The 27884-nt window shown below is 42.3% G+C and overlaps 1 protein-coding gene across 1 annotated transcript; it reads right to left on the minus strand.

The window, feature by feature from the left end:
• Positions 1–1886: 1886 nt before the first annotated feature.
• On the minus strand, positions 1887–21398 carry LOC141166760 (uncharacterized). The gene is made up of 4 exons (XM_073653742.1): positions 21242–21398; positions 13845–15109; positions 10285–10368; positions 1887–6844 (listed from the first exon to the last, which is right to left on the minus strand). Exons 1-4 carry the CDS (start codon positions 21390–21392, stop codon positions 6839–6841), a joined length of 1506 nt encoding a protein of 501 aa, XP_073509843.1. The 5' UTR covers positions 21393–21398; the 3' UTR covers positions 1887–6838.
• Between the last annotated feature and the right edge of the window lie 6486 nt (positions 21399–27884).

Genomic DNA, 27884 nt, shown 5'->3' on the forward strand with positions numbered 1-27884 from the left:
AAAGCAAAGTGTGGCTAAGATTTCCCACATCAGGCAATGTTTTTTATGTTAGTCTTTAATTATTATAGTTATATGAAAAAGTTTGGGCACCCCTATTAATCTTAAGCTTAATGTTTTATAAAAATTGGTGTTTTTGCAACAGCTATTTCAGTTTGATATATGTAATAACTGTTGGACACAGTAATGTTTCTACCTTCAAATGAGGTTTATTGTACTAACAGAAAATGTGCAATCTGCATTCAAACAAAATTTGACAGGTGCATAAAGTATGGGCATCCTTATCATTTTCTTGTTTTAAATACTCCTACCTACTTTTTGCTGACTTACTAAAGCACTTTTTTTGGTTTTGTAACCTCATTGAGCTTTGAACTTCATAGCCAGGTGTATGCAATCATGAGAAAAGCTACTTAAAGTGGCCACTTGCAAGTTGTTCTCCTGATTGAATCTCCTCTTAAGAGTGGCATCATGGGCTCCTCAAAACAACTGTCAAATGATCTGAAAACAAAGATTATTCAACATAGTTGTTCAGGGGAAGGATACAAAAAGCTGTCTCAGAGATTTAATCTGTCAGTTTCCACTGTGAGGAACATAGTAAGGAAATGGAAGAACACAGGGACAGTTCTTGTTAAGGCCAGAAGTGGCAGGCCAAGAAAAACATCAGAAAGGCAGAGAAGAAGAATGGTGAGATCAGTCAAGGGACAATCCTCAGACCACCTCCAGAGAGCTGCAGCATCAACAACTTGCTGCAGATGGTGTCACTGTGCATCGGTCAACTATACAATGCACTTTGCACAAGGAGAAGCTGTATGGGAGAGTGATGCGGAAGAAGCCGTTTCTGCAACCACGCCACAAACAGAGTCGGCTGAGGTATGCAAAAGCACATTTGGAGAAGCCAATTTCTTTTTGGAAGAAGGTCCTGTGGACTGATGAAACCAAGATTGAGTTGTTTGGTCATACAAAAAGGCGTTATGCATGGCGGCAAAAAAATACAGCATTCCAAGAAAAACACTTGCTACCCACAGTAAAATTTGGTGGAGGTTCCATCATGCTTTGGGGCTGTGTGGCCAATGCCGGCACCGGGAATCTTGTTAAAGTTGAGGGACGCATGGATTCCACTCAGTATCAGCAGATTCTTGACAATAATGTTCAAGAATCAGTGACAAAGTTGAAGTTACGCAGGGGATGGATCTTTCAGCAAGACAATGATCCAAAACACCGCTCCAAATCTACTCAGGCATTCATGCAGATGAACAATTACAATGTTCTGGAATGGCCATCCCAGTCCCCAGACCTGAATATCATTGAACATCTGTGGGATCATTTGAAGAGGGCTGTCCATGCTCGGCGACCATCAAACTTAACTGAACTGGAATTGTTTTGTAAAGAGGAATGGTCAAAAATACCTTCATCCAGGAAATCATTAAAAGCTACAGGAAGTGACTAGAGGCTGTTATTTTTGCAAATGGAGGATCTACTAAATATTAATGTCACTTTTCTGGTGAGGTGCCCATACTTATGCACCTGTCAAATTTTGTTTGAATGCAGATTGCACATTTTCTGTTAGTACAATAAACCTAATTTCAAGGCAGAAACATTACTGTGTCCAACAGTTATTACATATATCAAACTGAAATAGCTGTTGCAAAAACACCAATTTTTATAAAACAATAAGCTTAAGATTAATAGGGGTGCCCAAACTTTTTCATATAACTGTAGATAGTGATGAGCGTAAGTGCTCGTTACTCCAGTTTGCCGAGGGTGCTCGGGTATACACTTGAGTATCGCGGGTGCTCGAGTGACATGTTCGAGTCTCTATTAGACAGCCACAAAACATGCGGGGATTGCCTAACAAACACGGGTAGTCCCTGCATGTTTTGGGGCTGTCTAATAGCAGCGGCTGAACATGTCACTCTAGCACCCGCGATGTTCAGCACATACCCGAGCACCCTCGGCAAACTCGAGTAACGAGCACTTGCACTCATCACTAATTATAGATCATGAGGAGCTGAGCAGATTGATATAAAATTTTTGTCTGAATATATTCAGTATAACCTGTATCTCTACTCATTTTGGATTTAGGAGTCCAGTAGGATGTCCAAAATTTAGGTCCACCCACTGGACTCCTAAGCAAAGATACATGTACAATCTCCTCAGCTCATTCCTATAGTTGATGGTAGATCGGACGGCACTCCCTTTCGAATTGTCCTACTCAAAATGTTATCAATCATTCTGCTGACTACTTCTGAGCTCCGACTTCTCATCTCCCAACAGTCCCTACTAGTTCAGTAGCTGTATACAGTATGCTATTTGATAAATTGGTATTTTCAGATGTGTATTGTACAGTAGCCTGGGAGGGGGAAAAAACCCTAAATATTATTCTACATGTAGCAGCCATAGCTAAAGAATAATGTGACACTGCTGCATGGTGGACACAACTCTGCACCAAAAATCATCATTATTTTATGGAGACGACTCTTTGTATGTGATCGCTTCAATACAGGTTAGAAACTCACAATTATATATTCAGTGGTACACGGCACAAGCCTGAACTGATTAAAGGGTTATTCTCACATTTGTGAAAGGGTAATCCTTGTAAAAAATACAAGCAACTTATCAATATACTTGTTATGAACAATCTTCACCATTCTTAATTTTATTGTTCACTACTCGGCACCAAGGTTACCAGCCACCTCTGAACTCTAACAGCGGTGGCCGAACATGCTCAGAAGCTTTTTATAGAGAGATTGTAAGCGCTGTTCTGTAGATGGTGCAAGCTTATCGCACCCAATTTGTCCTGATTCAGTGCTCCTGCGCTCCCCCGATGCTGTAAAGACAAGAAAGCTCATATAGCAACAATGGCTTGCACAGCCCGGACCACCAGCATGACTACGACGCTGGTCCGGCATGCACAGCCCGGACCACCAGCATCACTACGACGCTGGTCCGGCATGCACAGCCCGGACCACCAGCATGACTACGACGCTGGTCCGGCATGCACAGCCCGGACCACCAGCATGACTACGACGCTGGTCCGGCATGCACAGCCCGGACCACCAGCATGACTACGACGCTGGTCCGGCATGCACAGCCCGGACCACCAGCATGACTACGACGCTGGTCCGGCATGCACAGCCCGGACCACCAGCATGACTACGACGCTGGTCCGGCATGCACAGCCCGGACCACCAGCATGACTACGACGCTGGTCCGGCATGCACAGCCCGGACCAGCAGCATGACTACGACGCTGGTCCGGCATGCACAGCCCGGACCAGCAGCATGACTACGACGCTGGTCCGAACTATCAATTATGCAGAAGTGGAAGCAGGAAGCCCAATAAGCCGTGCGCTTCTGCAGAAGATGAGACAACCCCGTTAATGGCAATGTGTGAGGATCTATTCCCTAGGAATATGGTCAAGGAAGATTTTTTTTATCAAAAGGAAAAATACAAATAAATACATATATAAACTTATAAATTGCACTGGTCCGATTATTTAGCTCTGTAAATCACATTATTCTGTTCGTGCTTTATAGTTTAGACAAGGAGATACATTCTTTAAATGTACAAAGACATGGCCTGATAATTGTCTGAAAAAGCAAAAAAAAAGTCCTTCCCCAATCTTTGGCCCATGTAAAAGTGCGGCGATGAGTGGACTAATGAGCAAGCGCTCATTAGTTGGCTGATCGCATCTTTTCTGAGAACCTAAGAAGCATTGTTGTCGGCAGCACATCTCCCCGTCTAGATTGGAAATGTGCTGCCGACAACAACGGGCGGATCATCTTGTTGTACTGTATACTGCCATGTGATAATTGCCGATAACTGCCTGTGTAAAAGGACCCTAATGTTTCTATTATCACATCCCATCAAGAGCAATCTACACGGCAAGACATGTCAGTACAAAGAATAATTACTATTCCATATCCTCATGCTGTGGAGTCCAAGATCAGCTTTCTGGGGCTAGTCTTTAGTTTACTTTTGGAAGCCATTTTATTATTATTATTACATATTATTCAGGGATTTCCATATGTAGTATTCATAGTGAAGCTGACTATAGCTTTCTCCAATGGTTGGCTCACTTACACATGACGTCTCGAGTGCACATACCGCCCAGGAAGCGTGCATAATCAGCAGGTCGTATTTATGAAAACAGGACGTGCACAATGCCTGCCAATCATGCACGCAACCGGGCAGGTATGTGCAAATGACGTCATCAGTGCCGCTCACCCACCATCATGCATACTGGCGGCGCTGTCCACTGAAAGGGTGAATCCAGCTTCTCAAATGCAAAAACACTTTATTCTTCAAAAGTATTTTTTGCATTTGACAAGCTGGTTTCACCCTTTCTTTAGACATGGTCACACATTTCCGTGCTTCCACATGCCATTAGCCGTCCAGGTGAGCTGGTTTATTTCTTTTATGGGAAATGTCCAATTCTTTTACTCTAATATGTCTGGGGGACACTTCACTCCCATATTTTTCAGTTCTGACATTCACTAAAAACATTGCGTTGAAGTGAATGATAATAGATTGGACAACTAAAAAAAAAGTAAAACAATATCACATTGAAGAGAATAAGATGGTTTCGCCAATAACGGAATATTTCAGCAGTAAAAAACTAATTTTACATTCCCTATCAGGGCATAGGGACTTCATAAAGGAGGGTCTTCTGCTCGAACCGTCTTCTAAATAAACGTCTGCAACAAAACCACAGTAAAAACCTCAAGTAGCTGGCCTCCCGTTCCACAAACGGTCTCATACGTGTATTTTTATACAGATTATGGTCATATAATTCTCTAAGCTGAACTAAAACCACCTAGTAATATGCAAAATAATTTATTTTAGTGAAAGCCGCCATGTTATGACACATTAATCTACCACATAATGAACAGGTGTATACCGAATTCAATCTTTTTACATAGTGCAAAACACCATTCTAAATTCTGTTCCTATTAGGGCCGTTTCATACCTCCAACATTCATGATGTCCTGAAAGGCTGTGGATCTACTGACCCAAACTCAACAGCCTTGTTTGATACCTATGAGGCTACTGAGTTCAGTCAGGAGACCCATCACTGGTCCGGACATTGCTGTCTGTACTCGGTCACTGAATGTCAGATGTGCGAAACCGGCATGAAAAGTCAAGCTGCCGCTGGACCACATTTGCCATGGTGCTCAGTGAGGCAGGTCAAGCACCAAGGTCGACAAAGGCCAGCAATGGCTTGAGTTGTTCATAGGTCCGAATATAATTTAACCTACATAGCAAATCTGTCCAACCCTCCTTATAAACAACGGGACAGTAATGGGGCCAACTCAGCCCTAAGCAATATAGAAGTACCTGGGGTGAACGAATACCAGAGGGAACATTGCACCTAAAAAAAAAGGGTGTAAAGTCTGCACCCACCAGGAGATAGATGCACGACATCGGGCCATCTGGGGCTAATGATACTACGTACCCACCTGGGTCATAGTGGATTTCCGTTACAAGTTACAGTAGCAGCATTGTGGATTGAAGCACCGCAAAACCATTAGACGAAAGTAGGCTAACGAATATGGGGTACTACTGACTCACCCCCCAACAGATGATATTGGGGGAGAGAAGGATCTGGGCTTCAGTGGTCAATCCTTTTGTTCTCCAAGAGATAAGCTGCTGTCAGAGGTGTCGAAATAGATAGTTGTCACTAAGGGATTAAATATCTAATGTGTGAAAAGCCTTAAGAGTTTCCAAAAAGTCATCCACACACTGGAAAAAATCCACAACAGAAATTGAACAATGATGGGGATTTCAATTCCATGGCATGTCAAGTTATATGGCGGATTTCACCACGGATATCTTTCGAAAACTGTTATATCATATAGCACAACTTCTCTCTATAATACATGTAAACCATTACCGGCAAAGAACAAATACAAGTCCTTGAGGTGCCCTCTTCTGTCGGTCTGTTTAAAATCGTATGAAGCCATTGCTTTACCATAACTGTACCGTACAAGGAGGGTGATAACCATCATTACAACTGGAAAATCTGTCTGGTACTGCAGTAATATGTATGGGCACCAGTCTGAATGCTGTGTAACCAGAAAAAACAAGGCGAGAGTCACAACAGCTAAGGGAGCTCTGATGGGGTCACCATCAGTTGCCACCCAGTGGATGGATATAATTATGACCACAGGTAATTAGGACGTGTAACCACGTGACAGAAAATGAGAATTTCCCTAGCAGTTCTCTCTCCCAACCCCACCATATATGTGAACGTTCGGTTCGGTCGACTACTCGTGTTCTCATTAGGGAGAAAGGAGTAAGCCGCTGCCACATAATCATTGGCAGCGGCTTATCTTCCCTAAGAACACAAGGACCGGATGATTACATTTTAGCTGTCTGATCCTTCATTATATTTTGGGGGAAGTGTCAGGAGGCCCTCATACATATCAGAAGATCTGCAGACTTTAATCTGATGTGTATGGGTGGGGTCCTTGCATTTGTGTGTGATTTTATCAATCCTTGTAGAAAATAGTTAATAGAATTAATTCCAGTGCCACAAAAGGGTTGGAATATTACATTTCCCATACAGCATTTACTCTGATTGTGAAAATCATTCCCAATTAGTCCAGACAGATCTAGTGAGAGATTTGTGAATGTGCAAATACAGCTCAAGAGTGATCTACCACAGATAGCGACCGCTTCTCTCCCAAAGAAGGGTCTAGAAGTACACAGGTGGGTAAACGATAAAACTAGGGTGGCACTGAGTGCTGTAATCACTGGCATACATAAGTGGAGTGTTAGCTGTGACAATTCTGCATGGCAAGATCCGGGCTGACATGTTGTACTGAAGGCAGCAGGTGGGTCAAATCTGAAAAATAAAGTACAAAAGTTATTAGGCTTCATGTATTTGGCCTTACAATGTAATACAATATACGGAAAGTATTCAGACCCCTTTACATTTTTCACTCTTTGTTTCATTGCAGCCATTCAGTAAATTCTAAAAAGTTCATTTTTTTTCTCATTAAAGGGGTTGTCCACTACTTTATATCCCTTCCCCCCCCCCCATATATCCCCTCGGGGCCCCTAAGACTTCTTGTAAATACCTTCTGTTGCTGATAATAGCTGTGAGCGGCGCTATCACTGACCGCTCACAGGCATCATGTGACCTGCGGCTGCAGCCGGCTCTGACATCCGCTGATGTCACGACAAATGCTGGCAGCATCCGGGGGTCTTTATCTTCCTAGTTCCACGGTGGATGCCAGGCTGTGGACAGGGTTACCCCCTGCGTCACACCCGGCATCCAAAGCGCGCTCTGCCTCTCCCCAATCATTGGGAAAGCGCGAGGTGGATGCTGGGTGTGACGTGGGGGGTAACCCCGCCCACAGCCCAGCAGTCACCGCGGGGACCCCAGCGCTGAGTCACGCCTCACTTGTCGTTACGTCAGCGCGGGGTCACGTGATGCCTGTGAGTGGCCAGCGATAGCGCCGCTCAGAGGCATTATCTGCAACGGAAGGTATTTACAAGAAGTCTTAGGGGCCCCGGGGGGATAAAGTAGTGGACAACTTCTTTAAGGTACACTCTGCACCCCATCTTGATTGAAAAAAAAAACAAATGTAGAAATTTTTGCAAATTTATTAAAAAAGAAAAACTGAAATATCACATGGTCATAAGTATTTAGACCCTTTGCTCAGTATTGAGTAGAAGCCCCCTTTTGAGCTAGTACAGCCATGAGTCTTCTTGGGAATGATGAAACAAGTTTTTCACACCTGGATTTGGGGATCCTCTGCCATTCTTCCTTGCAGATCCTCTCCAGTTCAGTCAGGTTGGATGGTGAACGTTGGTGGACAGCCATTTTCAGGTCTCTCCAGAGATGCTCAATTGGGTTTAGGTCAGGGCTCTGGCTGGGCCAGTCAAGAATGGTCACAGAGTTGTTCGGAAGCCACTCCTTTGTTATTTTAGCTGTGTGTTTAGGGTCATTGTCTTGTTGGAAGGTGAACCTTCGGCCAAGTCTGAGGTCCAGAGCACTCTGGAAGAGGTTTTCGTCCAGGATATCTCTGTACTTAGCCGCATTCATGTTTCCTTCAATTGCAACCAGTCGTCCTGTCCCTGCAGCTGAAAAACACCCCCATAGCATGAAGCTGCCACCACCATGTTTCACTGTTGGGATTGTATTGGGCAGGTGATGAGCAGGGCCTGGTTTTCTCCACCCATACCGCTTAGAATTATCGCCAAAAAGTTCTATCTTCGTCTCAGCAGACCAGAGAATCGTATTTCTCATAGTCTGGGAGTCCTTCATGTGTTTTTGAGCATACGCTATGCGGGCTTTCATATGTCTTGCACTGAGGAGAGGCTTCCGCGGGCCACTCTGCCATAAAGGCCCGACTGGTGAAGGGCTGCAGTGATAGTTGACTTTGTGGAACTTTCTCCCATTTCCCTACTGCATCTCTGGAGCTCAGCCACAGTGATCTTGGGGTTCTTCTTTACCTCTCTCACCAAGGCTCTTCTCCCACGATTGCTCAGTTTGGCTGGACAGCCAGGTCTAGGAAGACTTCTGGTGGTCCCAAACTTCTTCCATTTAAGGATTATGGAGGCCACTGTGCTCTTAGGAACCTTGAGTAATGCAGAAATTCTTTTGTAACCTTGGCCAGGTCTGTGCCTTGCCACAATTCTGTCTCTGAGCTCCTTGGGCAGTTCCTTTGAGCTCATGATTCTCATTTGGTCTGACATGCACTGTGAGCTGTGAGGTCTTATATAGACAGGTGTGTGCTTTTCCAAATCAAGTCCTATCAGTTTAATTAAACACAGCTGGACTCCAATGAAGAAGTAGAAGCATCTCAAGGAGGATCACAAGGAAATGGACAGCATGAGACTTAAATATGAGTGTCTGAGAAAAGGGTCTGAATACTTATAACCATGTGATATTTCAGTTTTCCTTTTTTAATAAATTTGCAAAAATTTCTACATTTCTGTTTTTTTTTTCAGTCAAGATGGGGTGCAAGAGTGTACTTTAATGAGAAAAAGATGAACTTTTTAAGAATTTACCAAATTACTGCAATGAAACAGAGAGTGAAAAATTTAAAAAGGGTCAGAATTCTTTCCGTACCCACTATATTCACAATGTGCCACGCGGCTAAAAGGTGCCTTGTGCTTTCTATTATGGTCAATGAACTTCAGTGCGTACAGCACCCTCTATGGGTGAATGTGCAGAACTGCTTTACTCTGACAGAAATCATGAGGTGGCATTATGGCCTCAAGTAAGGCTTCAAAGCGGGTTTTCTATAGTAGACAGTGCCTTAAAGGAATATGTTTTCGACTTTGCACCTCTTATGGCAGGAACCTTTGCACAGGGCCTGTTGGATGCTCAGAAACATAAATATACAGGCCATACAATGCTCCTCTGGGAAATTAAATATGTAAATTGTTTCTTCAGAAAGGAAGAGGACTTGAACTCTAGCCCCGCTTATTGGAAGCAGGAATACTAAAAGTCAATAATATTGACCCTTTAACGAGCCTTGCCACATGACTTGGGATAAAATCCCAATCAGAATCTCAATTTGCAGACATGTGATTCAGGGTGTTGCCCCTCATCACTGCAAAGCATGAGATCTGATTTTGCTGTTTTAGAGGCCTCTGACTGGGGGAGTAAGGCTGCTTTCACATTGCGATTTGGCACCTGTTCATTGGTCCCGTTGGGGCTTACATCAAAACCCCCCCGCAAAAAGGGATTTGGGCATATGTGGCCATAGACTATAATGGTGTTGACAGAGCGAACGTGTGATCTGTCGTGTATAATTTTTGAACATGTACTACTGGAGACTTAGCAGTTACAGTTCTCCATAGAACTTTATGAGCACCAACTGTAATCTCATCTCCGTAATGGGAAAATCTATATTCACGGAGTACAGAGTTTACAAAGTGAAAAATCAGTCAAGAAGGAGAACAAAGCAAAATTTTCTGACCAGTTAGATTATAAAGTTTCTCATTTTTACGTGTATTATTGATATATGGAAAAGAAAATTAAAACGACAGCTACTCTTTAAGGAGTGCTCCATGCCACCTATCTGATACTTAAGGGTAGGATCTCCACCGATCACACTATACACGGCTATCTCCAAAACTTGGAATAAAGCAGCAGCGTCTGTGATCAACCACTGCTCCACTTAATCAGGAGACACGGGCCATTGTTCTCATGATCATGAGGTCCCAGGGATCGGACACTGATAATCTCTTCTGTGGATAGGTGATAAGTGTTGATTCTGAGAAAATCCCTTTATTATTTGTTGCACTACACATTCCCATCACTCTCACCTTATGCTCCAATCTCTGGTACTCCCCTGAATTTGGCCGCCTACCACCTCTGGCGCGTCTTCCTTCAAGTGCAAAAGCGATAATCTAAGAACGGCAGAAAACAGGCATCAAGTTAATCACTTAGGGAATAAAATACAAATTACACTTCGGGAAACATTTTAGTACTAAATGTGACGTAGCCTTTGGAGACTTCCTGACTCTGAGCAGTAAAAAATACCACTGTGAAATGAAAAGAGCGAGTGTGCAGCGTGGAAACACAAGAGATCCACGGTGCTGTCTTACTTAATGCTTGATCTTGTTATAGAAAAGTAAAGCGAGGTTGATTTGTAGTGGCAACAAGGTAAGATTTGATACAGCCTTTGGCTCACTGTGGAGTCGCTCCCTCTGGCTATACATGCTTATTAACCCTTTGCAAGCAACTATATCCTCTTCTAGAGGAAAAACCCTTTGGAAACAGCAGTGTTCTCCACTGGCAAATTGACCATTCAGAAGCAGTAATCTCCTGCTGTTGTATAACCCTTTAGAAATAGCTATGTCAAGTTCTCACAGCTTGACACTGTAGAAGAAGCTATCTCCTGCACTTGTAGATTAACCACTTAGAAGCAACAGAACCCTCCTCAAAGGATAAACCGTGAGAAGCAGCTACAGTTGAAACCAGAAGTTTCCATACACTATATAAAAAGACACAAATGTATGTTTTTCTCAATATCTGACATGACATCAGAATAAACCTTTCCCGTTTTAGGTCAATTAGGATTACCATTATTTTTAATATTTGCCAAATGCCAGAATAATGAGAGAGAGAATGTTTTAAGGCATTTTTCTTACTTACTGCAAAGTCAAAAGTTTACAGACACTAAGATTACTATGCCTTTAAACAATTCTGCACTGCCCATATGATGTCATGTGTTTTTTGGCAACATCTGAGTTAATTAGAGACACACCTGTGGATGTATTTTAATGCACACCTGAAACACACTGCTTCTTCGTGTAGCATCATGGGAAAGTCTAAAGAAATCAGCCAAGATATCAGGAAGAGAATTGTGGACTTGCACAAGTCTGGCTCATCCTTGGGTACAATTTCAAGATACCTGAAGGTGCCTTGTTCATCTGTACAAACAATTATACGCAAGTACAAATAAGATGGGAATGTTCAGCCATCATACCGCTCAGGAAGGAGACGGGCTCTGTGTCCCAGAGATGAACGTGCTTTGGTCCGACATGTGCATATCAACCCAAGGACATAAGCAAAAGACCTTGTGAAGATGAAGGCAGAAGCTGGTAAGATTAAGTCAATATTCACAGTGAAACGAGTACTGTATCAACATGGGCTGAAATGCCACTCTGCCAGGAAGAAGCCATTACTCCAAAAGTACCATAAAAAAGCCAGATTAATGTTTGCAAATGCACACAGGAACAAAGACCTTAATTTTTAGAGAAATGCCCTGTCGTCTAATGAAACTAAAATTTAACTTTTTAGGCATAATAACCATTGTTACATTTGGAGGAGAAAGGGAGAAGCTTGGAAGCCTAAGAACACCATCCCAACTGTGAAACATGAGGGTGGCAGCATCATGTTGTGAAGTTGTTTTGCTGCAGGAGGGACTGGTGCACTTCACAAAATAGACAGCATCATGAGAAAAGAAGATTATGTGGCAATACTGAAGCAACATCTCAAGACATCAGCCAGGAAGTTAAAGCTTGGGCAGAAATGGGTCTTCCAAATGGACAATGACCCGAAGCATACTGCCAAAATGGTAACAAAGTGGCTTAAGGATAACAAAGTCAATGTTTTGGAGTGGCCATCACAAAGCCCTTATCTCAATCCTATTGAAAATTTATGGGCAAAGCTGAAAAGGCCGGTGCGAGCAAGGCGACCTACAAACCTGGATCAGTTACACCAGTTTTGTCAGGAGGAATGGGCCCAAATTCCGACCAACTATTGTGAGAAGCTTGTGGAAAGATATCCCAAATGTTTGACCCAAGTCATTCAGTTTAAGGACAATGGTACCAAATAGTAATGAAATGTATGTAAACTTTTGACTTTGCAGTAAGTAATAAAAATGCCTTAAAACTTTCTCGCTCTCTCATTATTCTGGCATTTGGCAATTATTAAAAATGATGGTAATCCTAATTGACCTAAAACGGGAAAGGTTTATTCTGATTTCATGTCAGATATTGAGAAAAACGTTCATATGTGTCTTTTTATATAGTGTATGTAAACTTCTGGTTTCAACTGTACGTCCTCCTGTTTGAGCTTGGCTGCAAATTTCACAGGGAACTTTCATTGCGTGACTGATACAGATAAATAATATTCTGTATGAAGTTCAGGATCTCTTCTAAAGGGGCTGCTGTTCTGACATCATGTCAAAAGCCAATCAGTGAGCTGAGTGGCTCGGAGAGGAGTCTAAACTGGAATCCCCCTCAGAGCCGTTGAGTTCACGGAATAGTAGCGTAGTCTTGTTTTTTAAAAGAAAAATGCAGAGGGGAATGAATTCAATTTGAAAGGAAACAACCCCCTTAACATATTTATTATTCCACATGATAGACTCTAAAAAAAAAATTATGTTTTTTGTTCTTGCTTACAAAAAAAAGAATTTAAAATAAAAAAGTTGTATGTAAAAAACAACAGTACCAACAAAAAGTACAGCTGCATGAAAAACCCTCATCCAGGTCCAATATGGTGACAAAAAGATACATAAAATTAATTTCTTCTGCTAAAGTAACAAAAAGTAAAAAAGACCTCTAATAGTATAAATTTCATATTGTCGTGATTGTATCAACCGTCAAAATAAAAATAACATAACAATTATACTGAACGTTGAACGATGAATGGGAGGCAAAATACACAAAATATAGAATGGATGTTTTGTTCGTTCATTCTAAAAGCCACATGTACCACAAAATATTACCAATGAAAACTGCAGCTTGTCATGCAAAAAATAAGACCTCATACCAAAAAATAAGACCTCATACCTGATGGAAAAGTGTGAAACTTATGGCTCTCAGAATATGGTGATTCAGGAGCAAATTTTTTTTCTCAGAGTGTAATAAGTGTACAAAATTAATGAAAGAAAAAATACACAAAACCATAAAAATTTAGCTTTGCAAATTAGTGCTGACCCACACAATAAAGTTTATTTGTGCAGCACAATAAATAGCTTAAAATTTAAAAAGAAAAAAAAAAGTGACAGAATTGCTGTTTTGTTTAAATCCTTTGCAATAAAGAGTTAATAAAAGTTTGTTAATTTGTTATATGCATTCCAAAATGAGGCAACTGATAAACTCATCTGAAAAAAACCCCAAACAAGCCGTCATATGACTACGTCTCCGAAAAAAACAAAAATGATGGCTCCTTTAACGTGACAATAAAAAAGTCATTAAAAAAAGATTCCGTCATAAAGGTCAAAACTGGCTGTGATGCCAAGGGGTTAAGAATGATACATATTTGGGAAAAGTCTTATTTTATCTACTGTCATATTTATATTTTTCTCAAAATGATACGTTCTCTTTAAAGCAATGATATAATAACAAAAAAAAAAACAGATTATATGATATACCTTGCGTTTGTTGTGATAAGCCACGTACAGTACAGCAACAAGGATGGCTGACGTAACCAGATAGGCAAAGAAATGGCTGCTTTCTGACTCCTCTTGAAGACCAAAGTTTTCCTTATCATGAGATGGATTTTTTTCTTCATTAAGAACACCATTATCAACATCATTATCCCCATTAGATTCTAATTCTTCATTCTCATCAGTTTCATTTCTTTGAATACCTTCTTCATCTTGCTCTTCTTCATTATCTTTGTCTTTTTCATCATAGTCCTGCACATCAGACCCTTCCTTCTGATTATCTATTTGTTCCTCCTCTTTTTTAGGCTGTCCTTGTTCCTGCAGGTTATCAGAAGAAGACTTTTTCTCATTATCTTCTTCAGGCTGCAACCCCTCACCAGCCTTCTTGTCTTGTGGCTTATTGACATTAACCTCTTGAGACTGCGCCCCCTCACCAGCGTTCTCGTCTTGTGCCTTATTAGCATTGCCAACTTGAGACTGTGCCCCCTCACCAGCCTTTGTGTCTTGTGCCTTATTGGCATTACCATCTTGAGACTGCACCCCCTCACCAGCGTTCTTGTCTTGTGCCTTATTAGCATTACCAACTTGAGACTGTGCCCCCTCACCAGCCTTTGTGTCTTGTGCCTTATTGGCATTACCATCTTGAGACTGCGCCCCCTCACCAGCCTTTGTGTCTTGTGCCTTATTGCCATTACCAACTTGAGACTGCGCCCCCTCACCAGCCTTTGTGTCTTGTGCCTTATTGGCATTAACATCTTGAGACTGCGCCCCCTCACCAGCCTTTGTGTCTTGTGCCTTATTGGCATTAACATCTTGAGACTGCGCCCCCTCACCAGCCTTTGTGTCTTGTGCCTTATTGGCATTACCATCTTGAGACTGCGCCCCCTCATCAGCCTTCGTGTCTTGTGCCTTATTGGCATTACTGTCTTCAGAGTGCACCTCCTCATTAGTCTTCTTCATTCCATCTTGTTCCCCTTTCTTGAGTTCTTCCTCTTTGGTCTGTCCCCCCTGCTGGTCCTGTTCTTCTGAAGGCTGTTTCCCATCCTGAGTCTTCCCTGGATCAGACTCTGCAAGTTCTTGTCCTTTGTCCACAATTTTCGGCTCTGTTTCAGGCTGGCCCTTAGGTAGGGCTTTTTTTTGCTCCTCCGGCACAGAATTCTCCACATCATTCTTCAATTTCGGCTTGTCATCTTTCGGAGGGTCTGGTTGGCCCACCTCTCCATTTTTCGCTGAATCATCTACAGGTACGGCTGATTAATAAAAAACGAGAATATATGAAAACTTAAGACACTGTTCAGTAACAAATCCACAACATTGTAAACAAATAGTTTCCTCTATAGACAGAACATAAAAATGTAAAGACCTGTCAAGTCCCTATGGTGAAAATTATAATATTTTGTGATCTAGTTTCCCTTTCAAAAATAGTGAGAAATTTGAAAAATTCCTTGTAATCGATTTTTTGGTCAATTTCTCCTTTTTCGCTGCTTGTTACTAGTATTGGGTCAGTAAAGCCTCATAAAAGCCTATGTTTTACATTTATCAGGTCCAAATACACAGGGAGGCTGGGAGAGACTGAGGGAGAGACTGAGGGAGAGACTGAGGGAGAGACTGAGGGAGAGACTGAGGGAGAGACTGAGGGAGAGACTGAGGGAGAGACTGAGGGAGAGACTGAGGGAGAGACTGAGGGAGAGACTGAGGGAGAGTCTGAGGGAGAGTCTGAGGGAGAGTCCTGAGGGAGAGTATCATTCAGTCACACTACAGTGATAGTATCTGGTCCTAATTTGGCGTTAGTTTTCAGTCACACTATGGTAATAATATCAGTTGAAACATCAAAGGGATCCCAATAATCTGTGTCTATCCCTAATCGTTTCCAGAAGCTAGTGAATAGACAATATTGACATTTATTTTGTGGCTGATATGGTTTTCAAATGTGTATCATTATATGCAAAACCTCGAGTAAGACATCACCACTGACCACTATAAAAGGTCAGAGGTAATATCTTGTTTAAATATACCTGAAGGAGTTGTACCAACTCCGAAACTCGTCTGAAATGAAAGCTCAGTTTTCTTTATCGGTCATTCGTGGTTCATCTGGCAGTGCCCGTTATTAACCACTCATTTTTCCCATTGAATATAACTATGGTGGTATTATATGGTCAGGGTATGGTGGCATCATTCAGTCACACTATGGTGGTAATATGTGGTCAGGGTATGGTGGTATCATTCAGTCACACTATGGTGGTAATATGTGGTCAGGGTATGGTGGTATCATTCAGTCACACTATGGTGGTAATATGTGGTCAGGGTATGGTGGTATCATTCAGTCACACTATGGTGGTAATATGTGGTCAGGGTATGGTGGTATCATTCAGTCACACTATGGTGGTAATATGTGGTCAGGGTATGGTGGTATCATTCAGTCACACTATGGTGGTAATATGTGGTCAGGGTATGGTGGTATCATTCAGTCACACTATGGTGGTAATATGTGGTCAGGGTATGGTGGTATCATTCAGTCACACTATGGTGGTAATATGTGGTCAGGGTATGGTGGTATCATTCAGTCACACTATGGTGGTAATATGTGGTCAGGGTATGGTGGTATCATTCAGTCACACTATGGTGGTAATATGTGGTCAGGGTATGGTGGTATCATTCAGTCACACTATGGTGGTAATATGTGGTCAGGGTATGGTGGTATCATTCAGTCACACTATGGTGGTAATATGTGGTCAGGGTATGGTGGTATCATGTGGTCAGGGTATGGTGGTATCATTCAGTCACACTATGGTGGTAATATGTGGTCAGGGTATGGTGGTATCATTCAGTCACACTATGGTGGTAATATGTGGTCAGGGTATGGTGGTATCATTCAGTCACACTATGGTGGTAATATGTGGTCAGGGTATGGTGGTATCATTCAGTCACACTATGGTGGTAATATGTGGTCAGGGTATGGTGGTATCATTCAGTCACACTATGGTGGTAATATGTGGTCAGGGTATGGTGGTATCATTCAGTCACACTATGGTGGTAATATGTGGTCAGGGTATGGTGGTATCATTCAGTCACACTATGGTGGTAATATGTGGTCAGGGTATGGTGGTATCATTCAGTCACACTATGGTGGTAATATGTGGTCAGGGTATGGTGGTATCATTCAGTCACACTATGGTGGTAATATGTGGTCAGGGTATGGTGGTATCATTCAGTCACACTATGGTGGTAATATGTGGTCAGGGTATGGTGGTATCATTCAGTCACACTATGGTGGTAATATGTGGTCAGGGTATGGTGGTATCATTCAGTCACACTATGGTGGTAATATGTGGTCAGGGTATGGTGGTATCATTCAGTCACACTATGGTGGTAATATGTGGTCAGGGTATGGTGGTATCATTCAGTCACACTATGGTGGTAATATGTGGTCAGGGTATGGTGGTATCATTCAGTCACACTATGGTGGTAAGATCTGGTCACTGTATGGTGGTATCATTCAGTCACACGATGGTGGTAATATGTGGTCAGGGTATGATGGTATCATTCAGTCACACTATGGTGGTAATATATATTATGGTAAGATGCAAATAGGGTGCACCTGCAAAAGAAAGTTCTTTTTTTGTGAACAGTGCACACAGTCGACAAGTGAGAAAAAAAAAATCATCCCACTTTTCTGGATTAAAATCGGAATGATTTTTTTTATACTTTCGTGTCACCCCGGCCTAAGGCTTGGAGCAACTGGTGTGCCAGCGTTTTTGGAGTGTCAATGCCCATACTGCATGTAATGGTATCCGTATCACAAAATGTGGACAACAATACAGAATCAGTCCATGTTTCTGGTACAGTTTACAAATATTAATATGAAATGTGATCATTTGCATCAGACAGGTAGGACACTGATTCCCGTTAGGCAATTTCTATAAAGAGTTTACTATATGGCCCTATAATATAAAAGTAATATAAATGTTTACAAATTGAAGGGATATCAGGACAGGTCAGTATAAATTCTATCACTAAGTCAAGGAAGAAAATTAGGTTTTATTCTCTCTGCAGCCTCTTGCTTCCAGATCTCGGGGCAGTGATCAGTGAGTGCTGCCATCTCTCACCCTGCACCCTGACTGACATCCTGCTCCACACACACAGTGCCAGCTGTCAGTCAGGGAGCCGGCTCCCAGCCCCGCCTCAATGACTGGAAGCCAGCGGCAGCAGAGACCATATATTTTCCCCCTGTAGTCGCACGTGACACAGTATTTATCTGCAGATCACCACTATCGCTGCAAGTATATAACTTTTTTTTTTCTTGCAGACAGGTTTCCTCCAAAAGGGTTGTTCAGGCTTGGAGTGTGACTGCAGACTTGTGAATCCTCAAAGTGCGCAGTGTGCCCGCTGTCAGGATTCTGCATTGTGACAGCAAGTATTCAAATTGCATGAACGCGTCACATGTCTATTAGATGTGCGTGACCTTGTTCAATACAAGAGAAATGAAAATAGATCTCTGTAGTCAGAATGTGGCCAAAAATATGCAAATCGCATACTTGCGGTCACATGACATGCGCGCACTGTGAGGATTTACAAGTCTGCAGTCACATAGAGTCACTGCAGACTTGAACTACAAGCCTGGACAACCCTTTGAAGAAACTACTAATATATTTCCTATAAAATAACCCATTGCACAGCTTGTTAGCAGTCTGTATGAGCATTACTGCTCATCAGCACTTTCCTGTGTAGACTAAGGATGATTGTCTGGGGACCGAGCGATCATATTACCGATCACCTTGCTATATTGACGATCAGGGTCCGGCAGAACACTCCGCTCACCTGTGACAGATCAATGGCCGCACGACTATTAAATAAAACCATGTGGCCCTTGGCTTGCCGGTGGTGGCCACAGTCTCAGCCACATCACTATTGTTGTCAGCTACTTCATTACTTGACTCATTAAAAATTTAGAAGGGAGGAGAAAACCTATTACTACAGTCAGCAGAGCACACCTCAAAAACTGGTTTAACGCAACATAAGCATTTACATATACATAGTACATAGGTAGTTATAAATTAACCCATTAATGACCAGGCCCGCTTACGCCTTAAAAGGGTTTTGCCGCTTTGATGCTAAAGTTTCAAAAAGCTTCAGGGGGTCGAAAATAACAACAGCAGTTTCTCTCAATGACAGACGCTCCAGATCTGCTTCCTAGTATTGGTTTACACAGGTGATTTCGCGTCTACAGTACGTGACCACTGCAGCCAATCACTGAGACCAAAGTCCCAAGCTGTACATGAAATCACCTCTCCAGCCATGTAAACAAAGACTAGAGAGGCGGTGCTGGAACGTCAGTCAATGGGTACAGCAGATTTTAGGAAGCCTTTGGGATATTTTAGAAGGACAGCAGAAAACCCCTTTAAGTTATTCCCGTCTAAGGCCACATTCACATGTTCCGTATTTAGTCAGTATTTTACCTCAGTATTTGTAGCCCAAACCAGGAGTGGGTGATAAATACAGAAGTGGTGACGTGTTTCTATTATACTTTTCTCCTGACTGTTCCACTCCTGGTTTTGGCTTAAAAATACTGATGTAAAATACTGACCGAATACTGAAAGTGGCCTTAGCAAGTTATACCTACCTACAGGATAAGTGATAACTTGCCAATTGCTGGAGTTCTCACTGATCCCAAAAATATGGCATAGGGATCTGAATGTCGTGTTTGAAAGGAGAAATGGTCAAGGCTTCCTTCATTGTCTAGGTGACCATCGTAGATATCCGGGTCGGATGACAACTAGGGGAGAATAGGGCATCTAAAATGGCACAATATCATCTCATGTTGGTCTGTAATACATGAGCCATTAAAAGGATGATCATGAAGAGAGACTCATCTCCTTGACCTTCTTCAGCTCCACTACCGATGCTTCCCTGGGTCTCACCTTCCTGATCCTTCTTGATACACAGGAATAAACCGATTGTCCAATCCCTGACTGAGGCGTGTCACCACCGTGGACAGTGATTGGCTCAGTGGCATTTCCTGTGTCTCAAGAGGGACAAGAAAGTAGAGACCAAGGGAAACAATGGGACAGGAGGTGGAAGAGGAAAGGTGAGGTGTTATTTTGTTTTTTAATGCCAGTTCGACCCCCCCCCCTCCAAAAAAAATGATTGGCCCCTTAAGAGTGTAGTATATGTCTGAACTTAAAGAGGTCTGTTATAACACGAGCAGTCCGATATATTATTGAATTTTGCCTTTTGAGGACTAATTATTTTTGTACCAAATTATTCTTTTAACGTTTGTTTTTGAGGGAGGGGGGGGGGTGGACGGGGTTAGGTCTATTTTCTCTTTATTTGATTAGATATACGTTCGGCACCATGATTTTGTCTTCTAGATATTTGCGGCTGATTCATCAATGGTGACTTTTTTTAAAAAGTCACTTTTTATGCAAATACACACTGGTCCTCTGCCAAATAAATTTATGTACGCCTGCAAATTTTTGTGCACTGTAGGGAAAAATGTGGCTGAAGAGTTTCCAAAAAAGGTTAAAGAGCATTTTTCATTTTGCCCAAAATTCATCAGTCACGTGCCCCGTTTATGGAGAATCTGTCCCAAAAAAAAAAGTAAATGAATACAGCAAGACAAAAAAAAAGTGACTAAATTATTAGCCGCTACCTGATAACCCCTTTTTAAGTAAAAGTAACACCACTTGTAAAATGAAAACATGGTCGCCGTTCCAGCGATGTCAGAGCTGGGCCCCATTGTTATACCACGAGCCCCCTACATCCAGTCGGCGGCCACTAATGGACTGCCGAGATATCCGTGTCCGACATTCGTCTGAGGGAAGCGAGAGCACAGCAGTCTAATAGCGGCCAATGATCGGCTGCAGCGCTCACATGGTATAACAGGGTCATGCAGCCCTGGGAAACCTGGCACAGTCATCGCTAGATACAATAACAAGTACTGTCCTCCCGTATCGGGGAGGCGGGGTTCTTTATTTAAAAGGGAGTGAACAAACCCTTTAAAAAAATGCAAAAAATGGATTTGGGCCAACGTTTTGCAAAAGTAAATCTCGCACAGATTTACAATAAGTCCTAATGGACAATTATTTATACAATAAATGATGCCCGGCTCCTCCGAGGCGCGGCCATCTTAGTAGCTGACATCTGCTAGGACAGTGGACACCCACACTGACTCCCCATTATAAAGCTGCCCCAATACAGCCCGACTGCAACATTTGCACTGGCCATATAGAAGTACTAGCCTGCACTACAGCAGCCATATTAGTGCACGGCCTCTATCACAGGGCAGCAGTGACCGGGTGACAAGTGAAGAGACCCCAGACCGGAAGTGCCCCCACCGCCAATCAGTCCCTGCAGTAATAGATATAACGGCTGTTACTTCTCACCCCGGCCCGGAGACACGGCCGCCGCCAGCAGCACAGACAGGAGCAGCACGTAACACACACAGGGAGCCATCGATGTGGAATCTTCTCGGACACTTCCTGTTAATGTTCCGGCTTCCGGTGAAACAGGCACCGCCATCTTGGTCCACCCCATCCGAGGTGTATAAAGATGGCCGCTCCATAAACAACTTTTCGGACGCCATCTTGTGGTGGAATGTGGAAAAGACAGTGAAACTGACTCAAATTAAAAAAAAATTCTTAATGTAATTTCCACAGTAAAATCTGTGACTCCAAATTTTATTATGGGTTTACATTTGGAATATTAAGTTTCTGGAACCAGAATGCGGCTTGATAGCCAGGATCTTGAGTCTTTCAGCTAAACTACATAGTGTGCATCTGTTTGTTGTCTGATCCACCTTTGTATTCATCCATAACGGTGTTCCCTGGACATATCCTGACTAGTGATGAGCAAGTATATTCTGTTAACCCTTTCGGCGAGCATTCTCAGGTGTTTTCCAAGTATATTCAGCATGCTCGGGTGTTATGTTTGAGTCACTCAGTGCTCATGACTTGCGACTGTTTAACAGCTTTAATACATGTGAGGAAAGCCTAACAAACAAGCATTCCTCATATGAATTAAAGCTGTCAAACAGTCGCAAATCATGCACATGGAGTGACTCAAACATAACACCCGAGCATGCTCGTAAATCTCGAGTAACGACCATGCTCGCTCATTACTAATCCTGACCTCCTGAAACAACAGAACCGCAACCCAAATGTGGGACTGTCCTGGTGGATTCAGGAGGATGGTATGGTTATTTAGCTGACATCTGCCTGTAACAACAGATGGCGCAAGCTCCGATCACCCCTGTTAATTATTTAGATGCTGCTGCCACCTCGTTGAACATGTACACTGCGCTGATGAAGCAATGGTGTGTACACTGGCTTACGACGCATTATCAGGGAGGCAACGATCCGGCAGTGATGCCACTTTTCCAAATCATGTACTGTAACTGCCGCTCACAGGCTGTCCCTTACTTTCCCTGTTATGCCCTGATGTAGTGAGCTAAAGACAGAAAATGTGTGACAGCCTAATCGAATACATAGATGTCTCTAACATATTAAAAAAACATATATATATATATATATATATATATATATATATATATATATATATATATATATATATATTGATTGCTAAAAAAAATAAAGGGAACACTCAAATAACACATCCTAGATCTGAATGAATGAAATATTCTCATTGAAAACTTTGTGCAGAACAAAGTTGAATGTGCTGACAACTAAATCACACAAAAATCATCAATGGAAATCAAATTTATTAACCAATGGAGGCCTGGATTTGGAGTCACCCCCAAAATTAAAGTGGAAAAACACACTACAGGCTGATCCAACTTTGATGTAATGTCCTTAAAACAAGTCAAAATGAGGCTCAGTATTGTGTTTGGCCTCCACGTGCCTGTATGACCTCCCTACAACGCCTGGGCATGCTCCTGATGAGGTTGCGGATGGTCTCCTGTGGGATCTCCTCCCAGATCAGGACTAAAGCATCCGCCAACTCCTGGACAGTCTGTGGTGCAACGTGACGTTGGTGGATGGAGCGAGACATGATGTCCCAGATGTGCTCAATCAGATTCAGGTCTGGGGAACGGGCGGGCCAGTCCATAGCTTCAATGCCTTCATCTTGCAGGAACTGCTGACACACTCCAGCCACATGAGGTCTGGCATTGTCCTGCATTAGGAGGAACCCAGGGCCAACCGCATCAGCATATGGTCTCACAAGGGGTCTGAGGATCTCATCTCGGTACCTAATGGCAGTCAGGCTACCTCTGGCGAGCACATGGAGGGCTGCACGGCCCTCCAATGAAATGCCACCCCACACCATTACTGACCCACTGCCAAACTGGTCACGCTGAAAGATGTTGCAGGCAGATCGCTCTCCACAGTGTCTCCAGACTCTGTCACATGTGCTCAGTGTGAACCTGCTTTCATCTGTGAAGAGCACAGTGCGCCAGTGGCGACTTTGCCTATCCTGGTGTTCTGTGGCAAATGCCAAGAGTCCTGCACGGTGTTGGGCTGTGAGCACAACCCCCATCTGTGGAAGTCGGGCCCTCATACCACCCTCATGGAGTCGGTTTCTAACCGTTTGTGCAGACACTTGCACATTTGTGGCCTACTGGAGGTCATTTTGCAGGGCTCTGGCAGTGCTCCTCCTGTTCCTCCTTGCACAAAGGCAGAGGTAGCGGTCCTGCTGCTGGGTTGTTGCCCTCCTACGGCCCCATCCACATCTCCTGGTGTACTGGTCTGTCTGCAGGTAGCGCCTCCATCCTCTGGACACTACGCTGACAGACACAGCAAACCTTCTCGCCACAGCTCGCACTGATGTGCCATCCTGGATGAGCTTCACTACCTGAGCAACTTCTGTGGGTTGTAGAGTCCATCTCATGCTACCACGAGTGTGAAAGCACAACCAACGTTCAAAAGTGACCAAAACATCAGCCAGAAAGCATTGGTGCTGAGATGTGGTCTGTAGTCCCCACCTGCAGAACCACTCCTTTATTGAGGGTGTCTTGATAATTGCCAATAATTTCCATCTATTGTCTATTCCATTTGCACAACAGCATGTGAAATTGATTGTCAATCAGTGTTGCTTCCTAAGTGGACAGTTTGATTTCACAGAAGTGTGATTTACTTGAAGTTATATTCTGTTGTTTAAGCGTTCCCTTTATTTTTTTGAGCAGTGTATATAAAATTATATATACACAGTACAGACCAAAAGTTTGGACACACCTTCTCATTTAAAGATTGTTCTGTATTTTCATGACTATGAAAATTGTACATTCACACTGAAGGCATCAAAACTATCAATTAACACATGTGGAATTATATACTTAACAAAAAAGTGTGAAACAACTGAAAATATGTCTTATATTCTAGGTTCTTCAAAGCAAGCATACATACATAGTGAAAGTATTTGGCCCCCTTGAACTTTTCTACCTTTTGCCAAATTTCTGGCTTCAAACAAAGATAGAATTTTATATTTTTTTGGGGAAGAATCAACAAGTGGGACACAATCGTGAAGTGGAACGAAATTTATTGGATATTTTAAACTTTTTTTTAAAAAATTGAAAATTGAAAAGTGGGGCGTGCAATATTATTCGGCCCCTTTACTTTCAGTGCAGCAAACTCACTCCAGAAGTTCAGTGAGGATCTCTGAATGATCCAATGTTGTCCTAAATGACTGGTAATGATAAATAGAATGCACCTGTGTGTAATCAAGTCTCCATATAAATGCACCTGCTCTGTGATAGTCTCAGGGTTCTGTTTCAAGTGCAGAGAGCATCATGAAGACCAAGGAACACACCAGGCAGGTCCGAGTTACTGTTGTGGCAAAGTTTAAAGCTGGATTTGGATACAAAAAGATTTCCCAAGTTTTAAACATCTCAAGGAGCACTGTGCAAGCGATCATATTGAAATGGAAGGAGTATCAGACCACTGCAAATCTACCAAGACCCGGCCGTCCCTCTAAACTTTCATCTCAAACATGAAGACTGATCAGAGATGCAGCGAAAAGGCCCATGATCACTCTGGATGAACTGCAGAGATCTACAGCTGAGGTGGGAGAGTCTGTCCATAGGACAACAATCAGTCGTACACTGCACAAATCTGGCCTTTATGGAAGAATGGCAAGAAGAAAGCCATTTCTCAAAGATATCCATAAAAAGTCTCATTTGAAGTTTGCCACAAGCCACCTGGGAGACACACCAAACATGTGGAATAAGGTGTTCTGGTCAGATGAAACCAAAATCAAACTTTTTGGCCACAATGCAAAACGATATGTTTGGCGTAAAAGCAACACAGCTCATCACCCTCAAAACACCATCCCCACTGTCAAACATGGTGGTGGCAGCATCATGGTTTGGGCCTGCTTTTCTTCAGCAGGGACAGGGAAGATGGACGGAGCCAAATACAAGACCATTCTGGAAGAAAACCTGTTGGAGTCTGCAAAAGACCTGAGACTGGGACGGAGATTTATCTTCCAACAAGACAGTGATCCCAAACATAAAGCAAAATCTACAATGGAATGGTTCAAAAATAAACGTATCCAGGTGTTAGAATGGCCAAGTCAAAGTCCAGACCTGAATCCGATCGAGAATCTGTGGAAGGAGCTGAAAACTGCTGTTCACAACGCCCTCCATCCAACCACTGAGCTCGAGCTGTTTTGCAAGTAATAATTTCTATGTGCAAAGCTGATAGAGACATACCCCAAGCGACTTGCCGCTGTAATCGCAGCAAAAGGAGGCTTTACAAAGTATTAACTCAAGGGGGCTGAATAATACTGCACGCCCCACTTTTCAGTTTTTAATTTTTTTAAAAAGTTTACAATATCCAATAAATTTTGTTCCACTTCACAATTGTGTCCCACTTGTTGATTCTTCCCCAAAAAATTAGAATTATGTATTTGTTTGAAGCCAGAAATGTGGCAAAAAGGTAGAAAAGTTCAAGTGGGCGAAATACTTTCACAATGCACTGTATGTATAATAAATTTTATCTCTATATAATTATGTCTGTATATTAACAAACAAACTAGCATTTGTAAAAGAAAAATAAATTTGGTTTGTCACAAGAATAATTAAAATCTTCAATTTATTAGAAAATAATTAAAAGATCATACAGGTTGGGGATACATCTCAACGCGTTTCTGGCAAAAGCCCTTATTCACTGAGATACAGATTCCTTATGATACATGGTATAAAAACAAATAGTGACCAACCGTTGATCAATAAACACATATGTTAGCAATCAATCACACTTGAGAATAATCAGCATAATCACAAGGCTAAATCCAAGAAAGCCAGAGAAAAAGAAAGAACAAAAAAAAACCCGACATTAAATTCTCTGAGATCTAATATAGATAAAAGGGTATCATTCCTATAGTTCATGCCATTGGGGTATTTTGTATCCAGTTTGATTATCCAAAATAACTCTTTCCAAGCGTTTATGCTGCGGAATTTCCGCAGCGTAAACGCTTGTGAAACGCTAGGTAATCCGCACCCCATGGTCCCCAAGGGGATTCCGCATGTTCTATGCACATGCTGCGGATTTTTCCGCAGCGTTTATGCTGCGTACAAAAATCCGCAGCATGTCATTTAATTTTGCGGAAGCGCAGCGGAACTCCCGCCATTGACTTGCATTGAGACGCATAGAAACCGCGACTGTAACATTTGTACAAGCGGCTTCTATGCGTCTCTATGTGCGGATGGTACCCAGTTCTGGAGGAGAGAAGACTCTCATCCAGACCTGGGTACCATTGTACCTGTAAAAAAAGAATAAAATAAAGTTTATACTCACCTTTCCGAAGGCTTCTCTCTGAATGCCGGCATCGCTTGAGGACCTGCGGTGACGTCACAGTCATGTGACCGCAGGCCCTTCACCGCTCTGTCTCGCGATATGCCGGCATCCAGGAACCAGACAGGAACGAGTGCTGCAGCCACGTCGGGGCCTCGGGGGTGAGTATAGCTTTATTCGTTTTAATTTTTACGGTTCACACTGTATAAATCCATGCTGTTTGCATGGATTTATACAGTGTGACCTAGTTGTCAAGCACTTTCCAAGTGATGCTATCGCCTGGAAAGCGCTTGTCAATCTGCATGCGGAAACGCATGTGAATCCGCATGTATTCTGCAGGAAAAACGCATGCACAATCTGCATGCGTTTTTTCTGCCAGGGAGATGCAGAAATTTTCTGCATCGTGGGCACATAGCCTCAGGAGGAGTTTTTTCCTCCAATCCCCTCCTCTAATAAGAATATCCACTTTTTCTAACCCATAGAAAGAAAAATTATTTAATTCCCCATTATGTCTCTCTACAAAATGTTTGCAAGCTCCTGAATAGGATGCATTTTTTATTTTTGATGTTGGTGACATGTTCTGCCATCCTTTTCTTTAATTTGCGTATTGTGCAGCCAATGTATTTAATTTTACATTCTTTGCAAAATATGCAATACACAACATAGTATTGCAATTAATAAATCTTTGGCTGCATCAATTTTTTGAGTTTGCAATGTATACTGGCACATGGTACATTTGGAACATGCACATTTAAAAAAAACCTTTACAACTAAGCCAGATTTTTTTAGCACTTTTTTGTGCCATGTATAGACTTTGGGAAAGAAAAAAAGTGGATATTCCTATTAGAGGAGGGGATTGGAGGAAAAAACTCCTCCTAAGAGTTATTTTGGATTATCAAACTGGATACAAAATACCCCAATGGCATGAACTATAGGAATGATACCCTTTATCTATATTAGATCTCAGAATTTAATGTCGGCTTTTTTTTTTTTTTTTTTTTTCTCTTTCTCTGGCTTTCTTGGATTTAGCCTTGTGATTATGCTGATTATTCTCAAGTGTGATTGATTGCTAACATATGTGTTTATTGATCACCAGTTGGTCACTATTTGTTTTTATACCATGTATCATAAGGAATCTGTATCTCAGTGAATAAGGGCTTTTGCCAGAAACGCGTTGAGATGTGTCCCCAACCTGTATGATCTTTTAATTATTTTCTAATAAATTGAGGATTTTAATTATTCTTGGGACTCAAATTTATTTTTCTTATGTGAAGCCTTA

Source organism: Phyllobates terribilis, unplaced genomic scaffold (genome assembly GCF_046119375.1).
Source record: "Phyllobates terribilis strain yellow unplaced genomic scaffold, ASM4611937v1 Scaffold_11__3_contigs__length_659146591, whole genome shotgun sequence".
Lineage (NCBI taxonomy): Eukaryota > Metazoa > Chordata > Amphibia > Anura > Dendrobatidae > Phyllobates > Phyllobates terribilis.

Bases quoted from the DNA above. Each gene is read 5' to 3' on its own strand.
- LOC141166760 (XM_073653742.1), bottom strand. From the start codon at position 21,392: ATGGGGTGGACCAAGATGGCGGTGCCTGTTTCACCGGAAGCCGGAACA. The intron at 15,110-21,241 runs GTGAGAAGTAAC...TTTATTAATCAG, and splicing joins GGCCGTGTCTCCGGGCCGGG to CCGTACCTGTAGATGATTCA. The intron at 10,369-13,844 runs GTATATCATATA...TGCCGTTCTTAG, and splicing joins CTTATCACAACAAACGCAAG to ATTATCGCTTTTGCACTTGA.